At 38.4% G+C, this 20,957-nt stretch overlaps 1 protein-coding gene across 7 annotated transcripts in view; it reads right to left on the bottom strand.

The window, feature by feature from the left end:
• FRMD4B (FERM domain containing 4B) overlaps positions 1 to 20,957 on the bottom strand; it is a 340,426-nt gene that overhangs the window by 31,627 nt on the left and 287,842 nt on the right. For all 7 annotated transcript variants that reach the window (XM_057554765.1, XM_057554763.1, XM_057554764.1 and 4 more), the window contains 4 exons: positions 14,370 to 14,453; positions 12,777 to 12,842; positions 10,316 to 10,373; positions 8,771 to 8,857 (listed from right to left, as the gene is read on the bottom strand). In XM_057554765.1, the coding sequence (XP_057410748.1) occupies positions 8,771 to 8,857; positions 10,316 to 10,373; positions 12,777 to 12,842; positions 14,370 to 14,453 (295 nt within the window). The remainder of the gene's footprint in view (positions 1 to 8,770; positions 8,858 to 10,315; positions 10,374 to 12,776; positions 12,843 to 14,369; positions 14,454 to 20,957) is intronic.

Here is a 20,957-nt window from a genome sequence, read left to right as displayed (position 1 = left end):
TATATGGTATAACCAGGGCTGACCTGTCGCTCAGAGACACCTGCATGGCTCTTCTGGATGTTTACAGCTGGCATCCCTCCTCACAGGTTGGTACCTAGTCTGCTCATTAAATATTTTCAATACAAATCTCTAATTTTGAATATGATTTTGTCTTTCCAGATGGGTTGTCAGGTCCTTGATGACCGGAACTGGGCTTTTTCCTTAAACGAGATAAAGAATATAAAGTAGGGGACTTCCCCAGTGGTTCAGTGGTTAACCACCTTCCAATGCAGGGGACTCGGGTTCGATCCCTGGTCGGGCAACTAAGATCCCACATGCCGCGGGGCGACTAAGCCCGCCGTCCACAACTACTGAGCTGGCGCGCCTCAGCTAGAGCCCGTGTGCCGCAAACTACAGAGCCCACGTGCTCTGGAGCCCGGGCGCCACAACTAGAGAAGAGAAAATCTGCACGCCACAACTACAGAGAAGCCCATGTGCCACAATGAAAGATCCCGCACGCCTCAACGAAGACCCTGCGTGCTGCAACTAAGACCCAACGCAGCCAAAAATAAGTTAAATAAATAAATAATAAATAAATCTTTAAAAAACTATATAAAGTACTATAGGGCCCTTGCAGACAGAATGGGCTCATTATTTTTTTTTTGGAAAAATATCAGAGTACATTGCACTTTGTTAAGAGATTTGCTCCTGAAGGATGAATGAATTAAAACCAAACCGATCTTTGGTTATAAGTACAGAATGAAGAAAACTTTACTGTTTATGCCCTGTGATAGAAAAAATTTTCACCATGCTTTATGTACTAACTGGCTTTCTCTGCATTTGGACTGGTCAATCCTATTAGAGAGCTATCTTTCATTTTTCTGTATGTGCCAACAATTCAGCCATTTGGTAAATGCCTAGAAACACAGAGTAACAGATGAGATAATGAAATCTAATGGGTTTGCCTGTCCAGCAGCCCTTTCCTCTTTTTCAACCATCACCTTCAGTTTCTACAGGGAACACACTCACTCTTTAAGCTCTAGCTGTAGGGGTCTCTCGGTTTTTATAACGTGCCCACCTCCCTCCCATCAGCATACACTGTTCTCTGACATGAACATGCCAACTCATTCTTTGTTTTAAGCCTGGCTCCTTCTCACACTTCAGGTCTCAGCTTAAATGTCACCTTTCTCAGAGAGGCCTTGCCTGAACACCTGAAACATCCCTACCCATCCCATTTTTGTCCCTCCGTCTCATTTGTTTCCATCAGAGACTATTCAAAATTTATAATTATGTCTTCATTCTCTGCTCACTTGTTTGTTTCTCACTAACCATCCCCCTGGAAGACTTCCAAGGAAACAAACACAGAGTGACAGGAACTACTTATCACCCTCAGGATCTATTTTTCCTTCTAACAAAACACCTTGAGTGATGGCTTTGTCCATGAACACCCACCTAGAGTATACACTGCCCAGCCTCCTTTGCAGTTAGACTTGGTGATTTTTTTCTTTAAACCTTTTTTAAAAAAATATTTTATTTATTTATTTATTTGGCTGTGTCAGGTCTTAGTTGCGGCACGCGGGATCTTTCATTGTGGCACGTGGGATCTTTTGTTGAGGCGAACAGGATCTCTAGTTGTGGCGTGTGGGCTTAGTTGCCCCGAGGCATGTGGGATCTTAGTTCCCCGACCAGGGATTGAACCTGCGTCCCCTGCATTGGAAGGCAGATTCTTAACCACTGGACCACCACGGGAGTTCCTAAACTTGGTGATTTTATGAATAAGGCTGCTTGCCTTGGCTTCTTTCCATCTGCCTACCGGTTGTGAGATGGAAATAGGGATTTACCAATGCCCATCCAATTCTCTGAGAGTTTCCTGTTTTAGAACTGCTTCAAATTCTAATAGTGATTAACTACAGGAGGAAAAGACAAATGCCTATGCTGCCCAGTAAACTTTCTATAAATTAGAGTATGCTGTAAAGGGAAAAATAATTAACCATAAGTTTGTTTTCTATGTCTATGGGAAAGGGGCAGGGGGAGGGATAAATTAGGAGTTTGGGATTAACATATACACACTACCATATATAAAATAGATAACCAACAAGGACCTACTGGATAGCACAGAGAACTGTACTCAATATTTTGTAATAACCTATAAGGGAAAAGAATCTGAAAAAATATATATATATATATATGTGTAACTGAATCACTTTGCTGTAAACATGAAAGTAACACAACATTGTAAATCAACTACACTTCAATAAAAAATAAATAAATTTAAAATAAGAAAGGAAAAATATATTATAGTCAGTGAAAGAATTCGCTAACTCATTGGTCCACATAATGATCTGTGAGGTAGATAGACAGAATTCTTTGATTTTGATAGTTGAGAAAATAAAGACCCAAAAGGCTGAGTGACAGCTCCAGGTCAGCCAACCAGTAAGTGGAGTGCCAGATTGGTTCTTATTTCAAATCCACCCTATAGGGTTGGAGTTCTCCTCCCACTGACTCTGTATAAGGTTTTAACAATCAAATTGATTCCTGGTGTGGCTGGAGCTTAATTATATACTTCACAAAGCATAGACCGGATGGACTGGTCTCTGGGTGACGTTCTGTAATTCTTTTTCTCCCTGCCCATCATACTTCATTTTGTATTGATGTGGAAAGTATAATACAACTGGACGGCACACATTCTCTTCTCTCTCCTGTAGTTAACCTCACCTAGAATTTAAGCAGCATTAGAAGCAGCATCCTAATCGAGGTCCATGGTGATGGGGTAGTGGTGGAGGAACCAAGGTGGGTTTAGAAATCATCAAGATGGCTGTGCTTAGAAAAATAAGCAAGTCACTGAGTTTAAATGAAATGAACCCTGTACTTTTATGACAAGGAAACAGGAAGACTTTTGTGCTGGTTACTTAATTCGTCTGCTCTAGGCAATTGGGAATTCCAATTAATTTAAAAAAGTCAGTTAACTGATTTTTCCCCACCCTGAAATGCCCTGGGGTAATGACATGTATCACAAGACTTTCTTAGTCTTATAATGCAGAAAGATACTAATCTTGAAAATCATTTTATCCTACTATGGTCTACCTATAACACCTTGACTAGCATGTCATTTTTTTTCCTCCCACCTCTGACAGGTTCTGGTTTTCTCCAGGGAAATAACTTGCTAGAGGGGTAGAAATCAGTCATGACATATACTAATACTTAGCCACGGACCCATTGTCTACTTCTTTGTGAAGAACAGACATTTTTCCTTGAAATACTGAATGAACAATAAAAACCTAGAAGGCACGTGTCTGAATTTTTCTTTTTTAAATAAGGCTTCATCGTTTTTAAGTTTGAACATCCTACGATTTGAAGTTGAGTTCTGGTATGTTTCACATTCCCTAAGAGTTTGCAAAGACACATTTCATGCACAAAGGAAGGATTTAAAAGAAAAACTGCTTATGACTTGATTTTTTAATACTGTAATTTTTGTGGATTATAACTCAGAAGTTAAAAAATTTCTCTTAATTTGCATCATACCTTAGGGCATTGTGGTTAATGAATTGGGAGGGGCAGAATGCTTACCAGTCTCTGAAAATGGTAAATGTGAGTGTGGACTCTTATGTGGTACACTAGGGCTCTGGGTTTGTAGCAATGTTGGGTCCTTCCTTAACCAGTGATACAAGAATATTTCTCATACCCTTCTTTATTGTCTCTCTCCCTCACTACAAATGAGTAATTACCAGTTATGGAGTTATGACTGTGTATCAGGCACAACACTAAATATAATTTCATTAATTCTTACAACCACCCTAGTAGTTGGTGGCATTACCATTGTACAGATGAGAAAACTAAAAGCTTAAAGAGAGGTTAAGCAACATGTCCAAGGTCACACAGCAAATGACATCAGAGACAGTCTTTGGATTGCTTCCCAAACCCTTGCCCTGTTGCATTATACTACGTGCACTGCAAACAAATCGACCTCCCTGACTGGCAAAAGCCTTATAGACAGTACACATGAAGAGCCTTTGCTGGGTGTTTTGGGAGGTAAAACAAACACAGTCTCCAATATTCAGACCCTATAACTGACAGACATTATGTGGAAAGGATAGAGGCCTCAGCCTGTGGACCTCAGACCAACCCTTTTCCAAAACAGACTGTTGACATCTTATCATGGGTAATTCTTCCTCCTTCTGGCCTGTTTTTAAGCCGTGTAATTATAATGCAGCAGGCATGTGAATCAAGAGGCTGAGCATCTACGCAGCCTCCCATTCCAGCCTTTGTTTCATTCCAATTTGGCAATATGACCTTCATTCCTGCCCGGCCATTGGTAGCTTGCTGGAGCACAGGTCCACGCAAACAGCTGAAGCGTGATCCTCCTTTTATATGTCAGTGCTCACGACCCTTATTTGTGCAACTAAGCCAAGAAGGGGACTTTAGAACATCCTCCTGCCAATGAAACTCTTAAGTTGCCTAGACAGGAAAAAATAAAGATACGGAAGCAAAATCCATTGTCAGGTTTAACAGAAGAAGCAAGGAGAAAGCAAACAGTGGTACAAAGTGGACACCTGCTAAAATAACCAAGAAAGAGAAAGCAAGACAGTGATGACACCAGATGGGCTGTTTATGGTCCTTTTCGAACTGAATGGCATGTCTTGAAAATGAAATAGGAAAACTCTTGCAAATTGCAAAAAGGAAGTGGCTTCTGATCATTGTCTAGACTCTGAAATGAACAAGCAAACCTGATTATGATCAGTGTCAAACAATATTTACCAATTTCTATGAAACTGTGAATGTAAAGAAAGGCCTGTGAGTCATGAGCAACTGACAGGAAATTAACAGCAATATTTACTGTGCAGATTCTGATTCACCATTATTTTGGAAGAAAGCCTGGTTGTTTTTAGTAGATGCATTTAGAGTCTGTGAGAATCTCAATTTTCTCAAGCCACATCAGCTAAGAAATTACTTGTGAGTCAATTTAAGTTATATTTTACATGCAAGATTCAGAAAAACCAAAGAAATGTTATTTCTTAAAGTAAAATTCAGGGAAGAAATAAATTACCAAAAAAAAAAAAAATGTTAACATGGATGAGGTCTACCTTAAGAAAACATGATCTTACAAAATAGATAATAGGGGCTAGTTATTTGCCTTGGCTGAAATTCATTATGCTACAACTCACTCTTCCCACAATGGAAACAACCCAAATGTTCATCAAGAGAGAACTGGTTAAATAAATTATGTATTTCAACACCATGGAATACCAGTCAGCTTTAAAAAGAGTAAAAAGACATCTGTTTTAGAAGTGATTTGGAGAAATGTGACATAGTATGGAATAGTATACATAGTAAGATTTCTTTCTCTCTGTAAAAGCTTAGTATACATGCTGACAAAGTCTAAATGAACCAGTATCAACAGCCACTATGGAAAACAGTATGGAGGTTCCTCAGAAAACTAAAAATAGAATTACCATATGATAGAGCAATCCCACTCCTGGGCATATATCCAGACAAAACTACAATGCAAAAAGATACATGCACCTCCATGTTCACAGCAGCACTATTCACAATAGCCAAGACATGGAAACAACCTAAATGTCCATGATAGATGAATGGATAAAGAAGATGTGGTACATATATACAATGGAATGCTACTCAGCCATAAAAAAAGAATGAAATAATGCCATTGGTAGCAACATGGATGCAACTAGAGATTATGATACTAAGTGAAGTAAGTCAGAAAGAGAAAGACAAATACCATATGATATCACTTATATGTGGCATCTAAAATATGCCACAAACGAACCTATCTACAAAACAGAAACAGATTCACAGACGTAGAGAACAGACTTGTGGTTGCCAAGGTGGGGGGGTGGGGGAGGGATGGAGTGGGAGTTTGGGATTAGCAGATGCAAACTATTCTATATAGAACGGATAGACAACAAGATCTTACTGTATAGCATGGGGAACTATATTCAATATCCTGTGATAAACCGTAATAGAGTAGGATATGAAAAAGAATTTATGTATATATATAACTGAATCACTTTGCTGTACAGCAGAAATAACACAATATTGTAAATCAACTCTACTTCAATAAAAAAATAAAATAATAAATAAAACAAAATAAAATTCAGAAACAAACAAACAAACCAGTATCATTCTCTTGACAGTGATTATCACAGGGGAGGGATGGGGATTGCTGAAGAACTTCCCGCCCCCAATTGATGTTTCTGTAGTGTGTGCTTTTTTGTTGTTGTTGGTTTCTTTTACAGTGACTATTTAAAACTTTTGGTAAAAACATTAAAATATATAACTGTAAAGAAAAACTGTATGCCCATATCATTTCTTAACATGATTAGAAATTTGGTCTTAGAAACAAGTTTTCAAATACAACCAATATTACTCGTATTCCTCCTGGAAATCAAGTATTCCTTACGTCAACTGATCTGGGTCACTGGGCCAAAATTATAGAGATCAAGTTCTAATTGTATGATTACACAAATGCTTACTTACCATGCCTCACACAGATGGATCTTTTGTTAAAAATAATCCTTTCCTATTTTTACTGATAATTCCCAATAAGAAGCCACAGCGCCCAGCTAGTCTGATCCAGGAGAGCTGGATGGGCATTCAAAAGGGGCTGTGGCATAGTTCAAAAAGAGTCATGTACCAAAATGTTCATTGCAGCTCTATTTACAATAGCCAGGACATGGAAGCAACCTAAGTGTCCATCATCGGATGAGTGGATAAAGAAGATGTGGCACATATATACAATGGAATACTACTCAGCCATAAAAGGAAATGAAATGGAGGTATTTGTAATGAGGTGGATGGAGTTAGAGTCTGTCATACAGAGTGAAGTAAGTCAGAAAGAGAAAAACAAATACCGTATGCTAACACATATTTATGGAATCTAAGGGAAAAAAAAAAAGGCCATGAAGAACCTAGTGGCAAGACGGGAATAAAGACACAGACCTACTAGAGAATGGACTTGAGGATATGGGGAGGGGGAGGGGTGAGATGTGACAGGGTGAGAGAGTGTCATGGACATATATACACTACCAAATGTAAAATAGATAGCTAGTGGGAAGCAGCCGCATAGCACAGGGAGATCAGCTCGGTGCTTTGTGACCGCCTAGAGGGGTGGGATGGGGAGGGTGGGAGGGAGGGAGATGCAAGAGGGAAGAGATATGGGAACATATGTATATGTATAACTGATTCACTTTGTTATAAAGCAGAAACTAACACACCATTGTAAAGCAATTATACTTCAATAAAGATGTTTTAAAAAAAAAAAAAAAAAGGGGCTGTGGTTTGTCCTGGGCAACACCCTTTCATGTTTTCTGTGCCAGTTTCACAACCATAAAATGGGAAGAAAAGGGTAGCTTATTTATTCTCTAAACTCAAAGGAAGATTGTAAGTACTGATTGAAGCTAAAAGGACACTTAGAAGATGAAGAGCTTGTGGTATTATGACCAGGGCCTGACTTTATGAAAAATATGGCTGTTTTTCTAGTACAAATTAAAGCAAGAGACAGATGGAAGTGATAAGAGCTATTTAAGGCTGTGATGTCGGGGTGTGATAGCACAGGCAGCCTGACCACGGTCTCTTATTATAGGTCATTGTTTCACAGCTGTGATTTCCAGGGATGGCAGCAGAGGACAGGGAGCGTGGCAAAACCTACCAGCATGGGTAACCCTTTATGTCATTATAATACTGAGTAGGCCAGAGCAGCTAGATGGATATCTACACGAACTCATCACTTCTTATATAGGCAAAAAAGTATTGTACACTCGTGCTTGGTCAAGAGGAACAACCTCATAATCAAATTGCCAAGAATGTAACTTATTAGCTCTGGAAAATCCAAACCTGATAGTGTGACCCTTTAATAAATAGCACGTAACTTATTTTCCTCTACAAAAAGTAGACATGTTAAATGTGGAAAATTGTGAAACAAAGATAAGCAAAACTAGCAGCAGTAGTAGAAAGAAGGTTACTTATAACTGTATCAGTGAGAGGTAACTAGCACCAAAAATTTTGGCTTACGTATTTACAATTCACCCATTTGTTTATCCATCCAATGTACCTATGTATATGTATGCATATGTGTGTGGATGCATGTATATATTTTTATATATGTAAAATTCATTAAACAAATGACATCATCATGTTCATACTAACTTAAAATAGAAACCTAATTGTATGCACTTGTAAACTACGTTGTGATCAACATCCTCGTAGTTAAATCCTTGTGTGTAATTTTACTTCCTTAGACTAAATGATCAGACATGGAATTGCTGTATAAACCGTGCATGAATGAATTATAAAAAGTATTCTAGGGCTTCCCTGGTGGCGCAGTGGTTGAGAGTCCGCCTGCCAATGCAGGGGACACGGGTTCGAGCCCTGGTCTGGGAAGATCCCACATGCCGCAGAGCGACTGGGCCTGTGAGCCACAACTACTGAGCCTGCGCGTCTGGAGCCTGTGCTCCGCAACAAGAGAGGCCGCGATAGTGAGAGGCCCGCGCATCGCGATGAAGAGTGGCCCCCGCTCGCCGCAACGAGAGAAAGCCCTCACACAGAAACAAAGACCCAACACAGCCATAAATAAATGAATGAATAAATAAATAAATTAATAAAAAAAAAAAAAAAAAAAAAAAGTATTCTACATTTAACTTGAGTCTTCTCTAAACCTAGGACTTCACTAATCAAAAGTTCTTTACCCAAGATTGCTTGTTGCCCCTTAAAGTGATGTTTCTAGCTCTAGAACAGCTCAATGTTCTCATAAGTGTCTGAAATGATTCACACTTACTTTCCGAGGTTTCACCTTATCTTGCAAATCATACTGGCCAATTCCTTTATAGCTGATTCCAAGCCACCAAGGAAGTCCTTGTTTATCCTAGAAGATGGAAAACCATGAGAACCAAGACCTAATTGTCTAGTCTTCTAGAGATGAAGTAATATCTACCAATTTCATCCTTTAACAAGTATCAACAAGTCAAAATAATTTTTTCTTGGTAAACAGAACACTATTTAAAATCCTAAATTGTTATTAAAATGCTTTCTTAGAGTTTCTTCAAATAAGATCTATAAGTCAAAACACACCAATACTATTAACACCATCAAAACGAAAGTAGCATTATTGTTAGGATTAAACAGTTGGAGAGAAGAAATAAAATGTAAGTAATTCAACCAGGAATTAATCCAGAGTACAAAGCCAGTTAACCACTGGGGGAAAAAAAAAAAAAGAAGAAGAGAAAGAAAAAGAAAAAAAGCTCTTTGTTCTCTTGATTAGTAACCAGCTATATAAAGGTCAGAGAAGTTTCCAAAGAATTACAACGATGAGAAAAGTGGTTCAAAATCCTAATGTTTATAATATACTGAACAAATGAACATGGGAATACTAAAAAATTCTTTGGGTGAATTACATGATTCAAAGACGAGATGCTTGAATAATGACTTTGAGGTACATATGGGGAGGGGAGGAATACATTTTTTTTCATAAATTTATCTTTTAGGTCTTGCCAAAGAAAGGTATATATACTGACATAGGGAAAGAAAAACTTGAGCTTAAACATATACTCATATGCAAACAAATTAAGAATCAGTAGAAATTAAAGTGGAATTGGTACATATTTTTAGTACAAGGTGTCCTCATTATACAGGTATTATCCAATTCCCCACCATTTTGAATTGCAAACACTGTCAGAACTTGAAAAGTCACTCAAGATTGATCAAGTATAAAATTATTCCTCTTTCAAACAAGATTCTCTTCTTAACAATATGCTTTACCCTCTATCATCTCAAAATATTTCTTAGTCAATCTCTCCCTGTGTATAAACAATTGAAAGAGTACTACACAAATATAAAACATACCAATTGAAAATGGGTACTGCAAATCCTGTAAAAACTTGAGGATTTTATGAAGCTGCTGAAATGATACTGGATGATTCTTCAATGATTCTCATACAAAGGCACTATCAAATGAACATCTAGTAGCATTAGAAAGGTACACAATTGGAAAAGAGAAAAATCAGCAAAAGTAGCTAAAAGATTAGGTGTGCCAAAAGAGAATGATCTGAATATTTTAGGGCTAATAGAGGTTTCAGGAACACATTTGAACACAGCTAGTATTTTGCAAAAATAATATGTTTTATGATTTGCTAAAAATGACAAGATACAATCAGGCTTTTATTTTTTTAAGAAAATCAATCCTATTCTAAATGCTGAAATTTCTAGAGATAATTTACATATATATGCGTATTGATTTATGTGATTTTGGAAAGTTGGTGTTGTTCACTAACTCTCATAAAATAACACAGGCATGATGAAAACTTTGCCATATAAAAGTATTTACCTTTACTGCATAATAATGGACTCCATAGGTCGGTAGAGCTTCTACTATTTTCATATACCTATGGAAAATGAATATATATTATAACCTCTTATTAAATTAGTTGGAGGGCCCTTTTGGGAAAAGTGATCTAAAGAAACACAATTTGTATCTACTTTCCTCATTATAACCTTGTCTTTGACTAAAGTAGAAATAGAATAAACCACTCCAGGGAGTAATATATTTTACTTTATCCAAATGTTGGGAGGTTGTTAACAAAAATTCAATTTCAAAAAGCTATAGGAAATGTTATTTTCTGCATATTAAAATTTCTATGGCTTAGAAACATATTGTACTTTATTATAAACCCAAACTGCAAGTATTTTTAAACTAGCACCTAATGATGCAAGTCATGAGAATCAACTTTTGGGTCATGCTCATAATAAAAAATAAAGCTTATTTTCTGCTTGCTGTAAATTAAGCAAACATGCTATAATAAAAACATGGTGGTTTTTATTACTGATGGTGGTACACTTTTAGAAATTTATACTTAACTTTTAAGTCAAACCTCTTAGAAATATATGCTTTAAAACAGTGAATTTCATTATATGCTAACCTGAGTTTTAAAAATATGCACCCCCCCCAAAACAATTAAAGTGATGATGTACCTCTTGTTATTTTCAATTCAACAAGTATTTACTGTATACCTTTAAGACTTTATGGAGTAGACTAAATTGTGTAAGATTTCCTCTCTGCCCAGAAAAAATTGAGGTTCCTGTATGATACAAGTGGACTCTTTAATAACATTTTGGAGATCAATGGCTCTGGACCTTGTAATCAATAATGTGATAACTTTTTAAAGTAAAAGGTCTACATGTTAGTGAATATAAAAAGTTAGGGGGACTTCCCTGGTGGCGCAGTGGTTAAGAATCCATCTGCCAATGCAGGGGACAAGGGTTCGAGCCCTGGTCCGGGAAGATCCCACATGCCACGGAGCAACTAAGCCCGTTGCTACAACTACTGAGCCTGCGCTCTAGAGCCCGTGAGTCACAACTACTGAGCCCACGTGCCACAACTACTGAAGTCCGTGTGCCTAGAGCCCGTGCTCCGCAACAAGAGAAGCTACCGCAATGAGAAGCCCGCGCACCGCAACGAAGAGGAGCCCCCGCTCGCTGCAACTAGAGAAAGCCCGCGGGCAGCAATGAAGACCCAACGCTGCTAAAAGTAAATAAATAAAATAAATAAATTTATTTTTTTTTAAAAAAGGTAGATGTGCCAAGGCCAGGCAGCAATTACACTGCACAGCCAGGATTCCAGCAAAGTGAGTCAGATTCCACAGTCTAGAGCCTTAACTACCAAGTTAGACAGTCTCTTATTTGCAGCCACAATGATAATGATCAAAGGAAGTAAGAGGGTGCTGCATTTCAACAAGGACAGTTCATAATACACATTAACCTAACCTAAAATCCTTCATGGAAATTCTTATTCCTTTTTGTTTTCCAGTTCAGAAAACAAGCACAAGTCAGGGATTCAACTTCAGGCTGTTAACTTCTCATTTCTGCCTTGAAGATCACAGCAGGTGCACTATGATAAAAAGGAGATGAATGCAAGAGCAGGGATGTGGGGGAAATCTATACACTGACCAGGGGAATAGTGATCTCCAAGTCCTTATTTCACTTCTCACATGCTCTGAGCTATATTCAGCAGATTTTTTTTTTAAAACTTCTATGGCCATAAAAGTTATTCTATTGTACAATTACTATAGCAATAACGCTACATTAGTTTTTACAATTCAAAAATTTTAGAATTATAAATTTCCTTTTTACAATTTAAAAACTTCAATGTAGCCTGTGAACTGTTCTTAATAAATGACGGTAACTCTATAGGTCTAAAATGCAGAAATCAATCATTATGGTCTGCTGTTGGTACCATAAAGAAACATTATCCAACACCGACACTGCGTGCTCCACCCAAAATAGAGTCACAAACCAGGTGACAAAACACGGCCTCCAGATAGATGTTGTTTGGCTCATGTTGTACTAAAATTTTCTTAAAATTACTTTGCAATGTTTAAAATTAGGATTTAAAAATCATAATTTCCAGCTTTTCTTGAAAAACATCAGATGATCTGGCAACATTATGCCTGAATGCTGACGCTGAGTAGTCTTGTAAATAGCCAGGGAAAAAGCTCTCTAGTTCACCACAGTCCCCACCACTCCCTATTGCCTACACTTGGCCTATGATTTCTCATTTTTGTCACCTGTCTGACACTGGTAGGCATCTGAATTGATGACACCAAAGTCTGGAATGACCCAAGACACTTTATAATTCATGGTAAGATACTTCTAACCAGGTGAGTACTATATGCACACAAACTACACAAGAGAAATCATTTCAGATGACTTTCTCAAATGGAAGACATTACAACCATATCTAAGCAAAAAGAAAGATACTAAAAAAAAAAAAAAAAAAGAAAGATACTTACTGAACCACAGCTTGACCCCGAGTCAGACCTTTGATTTTCAAATAATGCTCAATTACCCTGTCCTCACTGTAAAACAAGGAAATGAAAAGTAGAGCAATGCATGACTGTATGAGGTACAGATCCAATTTCAAGGTTCTCAGGTGGCCTACTTGAAACACTTGAGAAAGAAGGCCTAGGCCAACTTGTTTGGGAGACAGAAGCTGGTTGCCTTTTGTTTTTGTAGGATATGGACTATATGGACTCCTGAAGCTCAGCCATTTGACCTTGTCTCGATTTTATACAATTTTATATAATACACTTATATAATATGTGAATTTTGAAAAACTTAAGTTATTAGAAAAGGAAACATAATATCAATCATCAAATAAAAAACTAATATTCTCTCCCATAACTGAATGGAATATAACAAATAAAAAATAATGTTATTAAATGCTAGTCAGAGAGCCTTGCTGGGGAAATTAAAAGGGTTTTTTAGAGAGATCAGCAAGTGTAAAGTATTACAGACATTTTCCTTAAATTGTTCAGAAAGATTTAGAAAGAATTAAAAATGCTTCTGAGTGAGTGTTCAATCTAAAATATTCTACTGTCACTACTTGTGGACATAATACTTTAAAAGAAAACCCTTCATTATCGTCTTAGAATAAAACGTTTTGACTAGAAAGGAGAAACAGGCTGAAGTCTGGTCACCTTTGACATCATTCAGTTATTTACCCACCTTTCAGACTGGTAGCTCGTTAGTCATATCTCAAGTATAACTAAGAAGAATAAATGTTTTTATCTCTATACAACCAGTAAGCAACAGTAATTGGTCTTTGCTTTTTATCCTTAAGAAACTATCACTTAACAATGATTCATTTAGAAGGTTCCAGACTCAGGATGCAATGTAGCCTCAGTACCCACTCTCACTATTGACTTGGGAAATATTCCAACTTTCATATTACAGCTATTCATGTTGAATATTTATTTTGTAACTAGTTTTTTAGTGGAAAGGAAAACCATCTTCAGGATTTACAGCCTTAAATCAAGGAAAATATATTTAAAGGGAATGTAACTAATTCAAGGGAAGAAAACGTACTTTTCTAGGAAAAATGTTGCATGGGAAATGGGTACTATGGATTCATTAAAATACAGACAAATAAAACAACTCAAAATAGACAATGACTTCTGGCTGTAGAGGAAACCTCTGATCATTCAGGTTGTTTCTGTTTATTATGAACGCCTCTGTTCAAGGAAATCTGTATTTTATACCACTTGTATTGCACTCTGCCAGATTAAGCCTGCATTATACAGTGACTGCACATATACTGAGCATGGTTCACTTAAAAGCACACTCTACAAATGTATTATGCACTTGAATGAGAAGGCACATGGCCACTCTTCACACATGGCTACAGTCTTGGGACAATGATCTACAGAGAGATTTGATAAGACCTTTTCACTGGAGGGATCAGGGTCTACTTATGATTAGACTGACATGTATGATGGGCAGTTTGATATTTTCCTCACTTATATTTCTTTTAGTTCCCTGAAGAGCATGCCGTTCTCAGTGGAGGTTACGGTAACAGGGTCACCGGCAATCTTGTCGTGGCTTACCAGTAGGCAAGGGAGGGGTGCTCCTGCAGAGTTTTGGTTGGAAAGGCTGGTAATGTCTTTAAATCTTTCCTGGCATTTTCATCACTAAAAAGAAAAGTAAGACAGTATGTCAGTCGTTGTTACCTAAAAGATTACCCAAGCTGGTCACCACATGAAATCTGAAAAGTAACAATAGCACATTGGGTTCTGTCAAATGTTACTGTCAGCATACATAAGGCTATAGACTTTAACTAAAGACAGCCCCCAAATGGACAACCAACCTGATGAGATTCTGAAGTCTTTAAAAGACAAAAAAAAAAAATTTTAAATACTATTAAATTGCCATAATCCCATTTTCCTTACTTATAAACTCCATTTTCATTGTATATTTCCTATATGTATCTATTTTATTATTGATACATAATTATTACTATAATTGTGCACACTTTATATTCTATTTTTATGCAGCATTCTTCAAATTTCATTATACACTTTCTCCACACTCCTGTAGTACCCTCATAATTATTTTTAGTGGTTATATAATATTCACAATGTTGGAACACTGGTTATCCTAAAACCATTCACATAGAATCACCATTTTTTATAATAGCTATCATTGCAATAAAAAGGTTTGAGTGTAGACCTTTCTATTACTCATCTGTTACTTCCTTACCACTCTCTGAAATAAAATGGACCAAGTCAGCCATCTGCAGAAACCACTTGGCTAGAAGATGACTTGAGGGACTTCCCTGGTGGCGCAGCGGTTAAGAATCCGCCTGCCAATGCAGGCGACACGGGTTTGATCCCTGGTCCAGGAAGATCCCACATGCCGCGGAGCAACTGAGCTCGTGCACCACAACTACTGAGCCTGTGCCCTAGAGCCCGTGAGCCACAACTACTGACCCCACGCGCCTAGAGCCCGTGCTCCGCAACAAGAGAAGCCACTGCAAAGAGAAGCCCACGCACCGCAACAAAGAGTAGCCCCCGCTCGCTGCAACTAGAGAAAGCCTGCGTGCAGCAACAAAGACCCAACGCAGCCAAAAATAAATAAATTAATTAAAATAAAATTAAAATTAAAATTAAAAAAAAAAAAGATGACTTGAAAATGTGTTTCTAATGAAATCCAAGGAAGTTATCCCTCAAACTGCAACAAGTGAACTAAAATGTACCTCAAGAAACAGCAGCTAATTTTAAAATGGCAAAATTCTGGGAATACAGGCAATATTTTATAATAACTATAAATGGAGTACAATCTTTAAAACCTGTGAATCTCTATGTCATACACTTGAAACATAATATTGTAAATCAACTATATCTCAGTTAAAAACAATAATACAATGAAAACCAAACCAAACCAAAAAAAATGGCAAAATTCTGGTTGTGAAAAGAGAAGGGTGTGGGTGGGATAGGGAGGGTGGGGGAGAGATGCAAGAGGGAGGGGATATGGGGATATATGTATATGTATAGCTGATTCACTTTGTTATACAGCAGAAACTAACACACCACTGTAAAGAAATTATACTCCAAAAAAGATGTTAAAAAAAAAGAGAAGGGTGTGGTCTTTAAGGAACTTAACAGAAGGGAGAACAGGTAATATAACCCAGTCAGGTTTGTCCTGCACAGTGTGAGAATAGTCCCAAGTATTTAAGGAGGCAGTCTCTGATGAAACAGACATGACTCTCTGGGGTTCATTAGAGCCTAGGATAAGCCCATTAAAGAGTTACTCAAAATCATGATTACCCTGGTGTTCATCAAACAGCATACTGGTAACTTTTTTCCACTTACTTGCCACCTCTTCGTATCTTTGCCACTAGCAACTCTTTGTTGAGGTTACCAAGAGCACCATGAAATGCACTTCTAGGGCACTGTTCACCTCATGGAAGTCCCATCACAACTCTTCCCATGTGGTAGGTAGTATTATTACCCAGACTACTTCACAGGTATGAGTTTGAGGTTTAGAGAGGCTAAGCCTCTTGTTCAACATCTCTCAGCTACTATGTGGAGGAGCCAGAAGGCTTCAAAGGCCAAGACCATAAACACTGTATTCTATTACCTGATTCCCTGAAAGACTCCCAGAGCAGCGTCCTGGGACATTCTCATCTCTGGCAAGGCAGAACTCCGCTTCACCCTCACCCCTACTTATAAATGAAAACTCTGAACTGATTAGTTGCAAAATCCATCACTCAAGCATTTTTACATTAGCTTCCCCAGGGTTTGCCCCAATGTGAATCGTGATACTGAAAGAGATGAACCCCCAACTGTAGGACTAAACACTGAACTCAAGGTCAATCTCCTCCCAAAGCATTTATTCAATTACCTAGATCAAATGTTATACGTCAAACTAGGGAACCAAGTATGGCCTGCAGACAGGCTTTGTTTGGTCCACGTTGCACTGTGCTGGATTAGAAATTGCTCTCTCCTGTCACTTGATCAGGCTTGGTGTAACTGGTTCTCCTTCAATGTCTACAGAAGGTTTGTTTACTGGTTCTATCCCAAGTTTCCCCACCAGGCCACAGGGCAATCAGGTGAACCCACTGAGCAACCTGTACATAAACTTACTTTCAGTAAGAACAGATAGAGTTGAGTGTCAACTAGCTTAGAGATGGTATGATTTGTACCTGTCAATGCTACGCTTCAAAACTAGGCTTGGGGCCCTTCCTAAAGGTGAGAGATCCGACTTTACAAATTACTCCAGGAAATGAAAAGTCACTTGGCTCCCATTCTTACATAAGGATAAATCTCTCTATTCATTTGAAATCTGAGCAGTATGGCTTGACCACATTGACAATCTCGGGAAACTGGTTTGGGCTTCCTGAAAACCAAAATATATACCACAATCGTATTTAATCATAGTAAAGGTCACCTGTCAACTCCCAGTAATGATATTTATTTCTCTTCATAATTTCTTTTATGCTCTGTCCTTCAAATCCCATTTCCTTTTCAAAGAGGTTGGCTTATGAATTTTTTGTGAAGGGCAAATACCTGTACATGTTCTAAAGTGACAGACTAAGGATAACACTTTTTGGTTTGTTTTTTGTTTTTTGTTTTCTTTTTAAAGTATTTGTTTATTTATTTATTTATGGCTGTGTTGGGTCTTTGTTTCTGTGGGAGGGCTTTCTCTAGTTGTGGCAAGCGGGGGCCACTCCTCATCACGGCGCGCGGGCCTCTCACTATCGCGGCCTCCCTTGTTGCGAAGCACAGGCTCTAGACGCGCAGGCTCAGTAATTGTGGCTCACGGGCCCAGCCGCTCCGCGGCACGTGGGATCTTCCCAGACCAGGGCTCGAACCCGTGTCCCCTGCATTGGCAGGCAGATTCTCAACCACTGTGTCACCAGGGAAGCCCCACTTTTTGTTATTAATCATCACCACCAACCACATGTGTGTTATCTTCTGGGTTCATGTGAACTGTGTACTGTGTTCCAAGAGCTCAGCCTCACATTCACTTATTTCTTTGGATTACAGTTAATTTTGTGGCAATCAAGACCTACTAGAGTAGAAGAAGAGAAGCTGCTATTTACCATAAATTCACTTATTCATTTAGCAAATACGTATTAAGTGTATACTGCATGCTGAGCACGTAGAAACAAGTGTCATACGACGAAGTTGCTTTTAACTTATACAAATGCAGTCAGCCAAAGGAGAGAGGAGAGAGGGGAATGAAATAAGAGGGAAATTTTATCCATCATTTTATTCAGCAAGCTCATGGTTGAGAATAAGTGTGAAACAGGAGACTTGAAGTTTCTGTCCTTTAAGATGATTTTAGTTCCTGTGTCCTTAAAGCACCAGTCTCTCAATATACTGAGATTTTTCTAGTATTTAAGCATTTAACACATGTCCGCTAAACACACAACTTGTGTATCTAGTGACTAACTTAAGAAATAGCTACATGTTACAACTGGAGAAAAATACTACCTGTGTTGGATATATTGAAAGATGAACTTTGGCCTTCGACATGTCACCTTCCCAAGGAGTTTTTAATTTTAACTATGCACCATTATAACCTACCCTAGTCCTAAGATGCGATAAGACATTATACATCTGGAAATGGTGACTAAATAAATCAATAAATTACCAAACGTTAATCACAAGGCAGCATCCTAAATAACAATGAATATTTACTCATTAAGACTTTTGGGATACTAATCAATCACTGGGAGGCAACTAAAATGTGCATTAATAGGCAAGTGGCTTAGGGATCATTTTAAGGAGAGTTTAGACTACTTTAAAAGGAATATAATTGAATAGGTGGAGCACAAGGGATTTGGGGGGGGCGTGAAACTATTCTGAATAATACTGTAATCATGGATGCATTTGTCAAAAGCTGTAGAACACAGAGTGAACCATGATTTGACTATGGACTTTAGTTAATAATAATCTGTCAGGGGGGGCTTCCCTGGTGGCGCAGTGGTTGAGAATCTGCCTGCCAATGCAGGGACACGGGTTCGAGCCCTGGTCTGGGAAGATCCCACAAGCCGCGGAGCAATTAGGCCCGTGAGCCACAACTACTGAGCCTGCGCGTCTAGAGCCTGTGCTCCGCAACTAGAGAGGCCGCAACAGTGAGAGGCCCATGCACCGCGATGAAGAGTGGCCCCCGCTTGCCGCAACTAGAGAAAACCTTCGCACAGAAACGAAGACCCAACACAGCCAAAAATAAATAAATATAAATAAATTTAAAAAAAATCTGTCAGTATTGATTCATCACTTGTAACAAATGTACCACACTAATGCAAGATGTTACTGATAGGGGAAACTGTGAAGAGAGGGGGAGGGGGAAGGAGAGAGGATATATGAGAACTCTCCATACTTTCTGCTCAATTTTTGTGTAAACCTAAAACTGCTCTAAAACCTGAAGTCTATTAATTTTTTTTAAAAAGGTAAAATAATAAAGAAATATACTTTAAAATTAGTGGTTCTTAACTGGGGCAATTTTGTCCCTTGGGGGATATTTAGCAATGTCTTAAGACAGTTTTTGACAGTCACAATTGGGGAAGGAGGTGTAACTGGCATCTACTGAGCTGAGGCCAGGATGCTACTATACATCCTACAATACACAAGATGGGCCCCCAGCAACAAAGAATTATCTTGCCCCAAATGTTAATAGTGTTGAGGGTTGAGAAACCCTGATTTGGATGATTATAAAACTCCTGATAGTTCAACCCTAAAACTTCTAATTGTATTGTATCTTTCAGACTTAAGAATTTTTCTTTTGTGTCACTCTTAGACTATTAAATATTAGAATATAAATATATCTTAGGTGCAACTCTCTAATAGGAGCCAAGTGAGAGAAGCATTAGAAATCCAACTGTCTAAGCCAGCTGAGAAAGGCAAGTCAAGCTCAGCAGCAGACACAGGGACACAATGGGGACTTGGTGGGGACCATGAGGAAGAGAAGAAAACATTACCCACTTGAAGTTACTTAGGATATAGATTTGACTGTGTGTGACAGAGATCAACACTTTAATTTCTCTTTACATACAAGTTAGAGCTAGAATAGCGTGAAGTGTTCAGGGATCGAAACTCTTGCTGCTTCACCATTCGTGGGGTTCTGCTGTCCTTCACATGGTCCCAGATAGCCCACCGCCACGTCCACCTTTTAGCCATCACGTGGTGGAAAAAGAATAAAGGAGGACATACCCACTCCTTTAGGGGCAAAACCTGAAAGCTGCCCACTTCCCCTAATCCCACTGGCCAGAAAAATCACAAGGCTCTTGATAATTACAAGGGACACTGAGATATGTAGTTTTTATTTTGGGCAGCCACATGTCTCGCTAAAAATTTTACTAATATGGAGAAAAGGGAGATTGGATACTGAGGAAACAATCAGATGCCACTGCTGATGGGGAAACCACCACTCAGATCAATGTAATTTCTGCCACGTGGGAATGTGGATCCACTATTGCCTAATGATTGCACTTTCTTCAAAAATAAGGCAAAATCTCAGAGTTTTACCTAGAATGTCTGAATTTTAAAATATTGCCTCAACCAAAAAACAAAAAAGTAAAGCCAAAAATAAAAAGTAAAGCATTGTGCAGGCTATATAAAACATACCTGCAGACCATCACTATCGCTTTGCAACTTCTGACAAACTATTAGTAAAGAATGTATAGGGAGGCCCTTCTCAGTTCAGCTTGGTTTCTAGTTTCAGATAATTTACTTACAGTGCAAAACACCAGTAGGGCATGAGTAAATGAGACACATAAATAATTTTGACAAATGTGGAATCTGGACCATCCCAAAAGATTACTTTCTCAGGAAAAAACACAGCCTTAATTTCTTTGTGTTAGAAAAGGTTCCTATTAATCCTCCAAATCTGTTCATCTGTGCTACTGCAAAATATCCTTTCTTGTGAATACACAACATCACTTTCTATAAGGACCTATTAACACAGGAAACTTCTAACAAGCCACCACCAATAAGGGGGTGATTGAGCTGGGGACCTGTCTATGACACTAAAAGAGGACCAAAAAGATGGCTGAGACAGACGACCTGGCAGCAAAATGGGTTAAATCATTCAACAAGCAGTGCACAAGTAGAAACCCAATGGCCAACAGGCAGAAGCAAGTGTTCAGCTTTACAAGTACTCAGGGAAATGCAAATTAAACCTTCAAT

This window comes from Balaenoptera acutorostrata, chromosome 10 (assembly GCF_949987535.1).
Source record: "Balaenoptera acutorostrata chromosome 10, mBalAcu1.1, whole genome shotgun sequence".
Classification (NCBI taxonomy): Eukaryota; Metazoa; Chordata; class Mammalia; order Artiodactyla; family Balaenopteridae; genus Balaenoptera; species Balaenoptera acutorostrata.
Note: the sequence above shows the minus strand (reverse complement) of the source record. Positions and strands in the feature narration are given on the sequence as shown.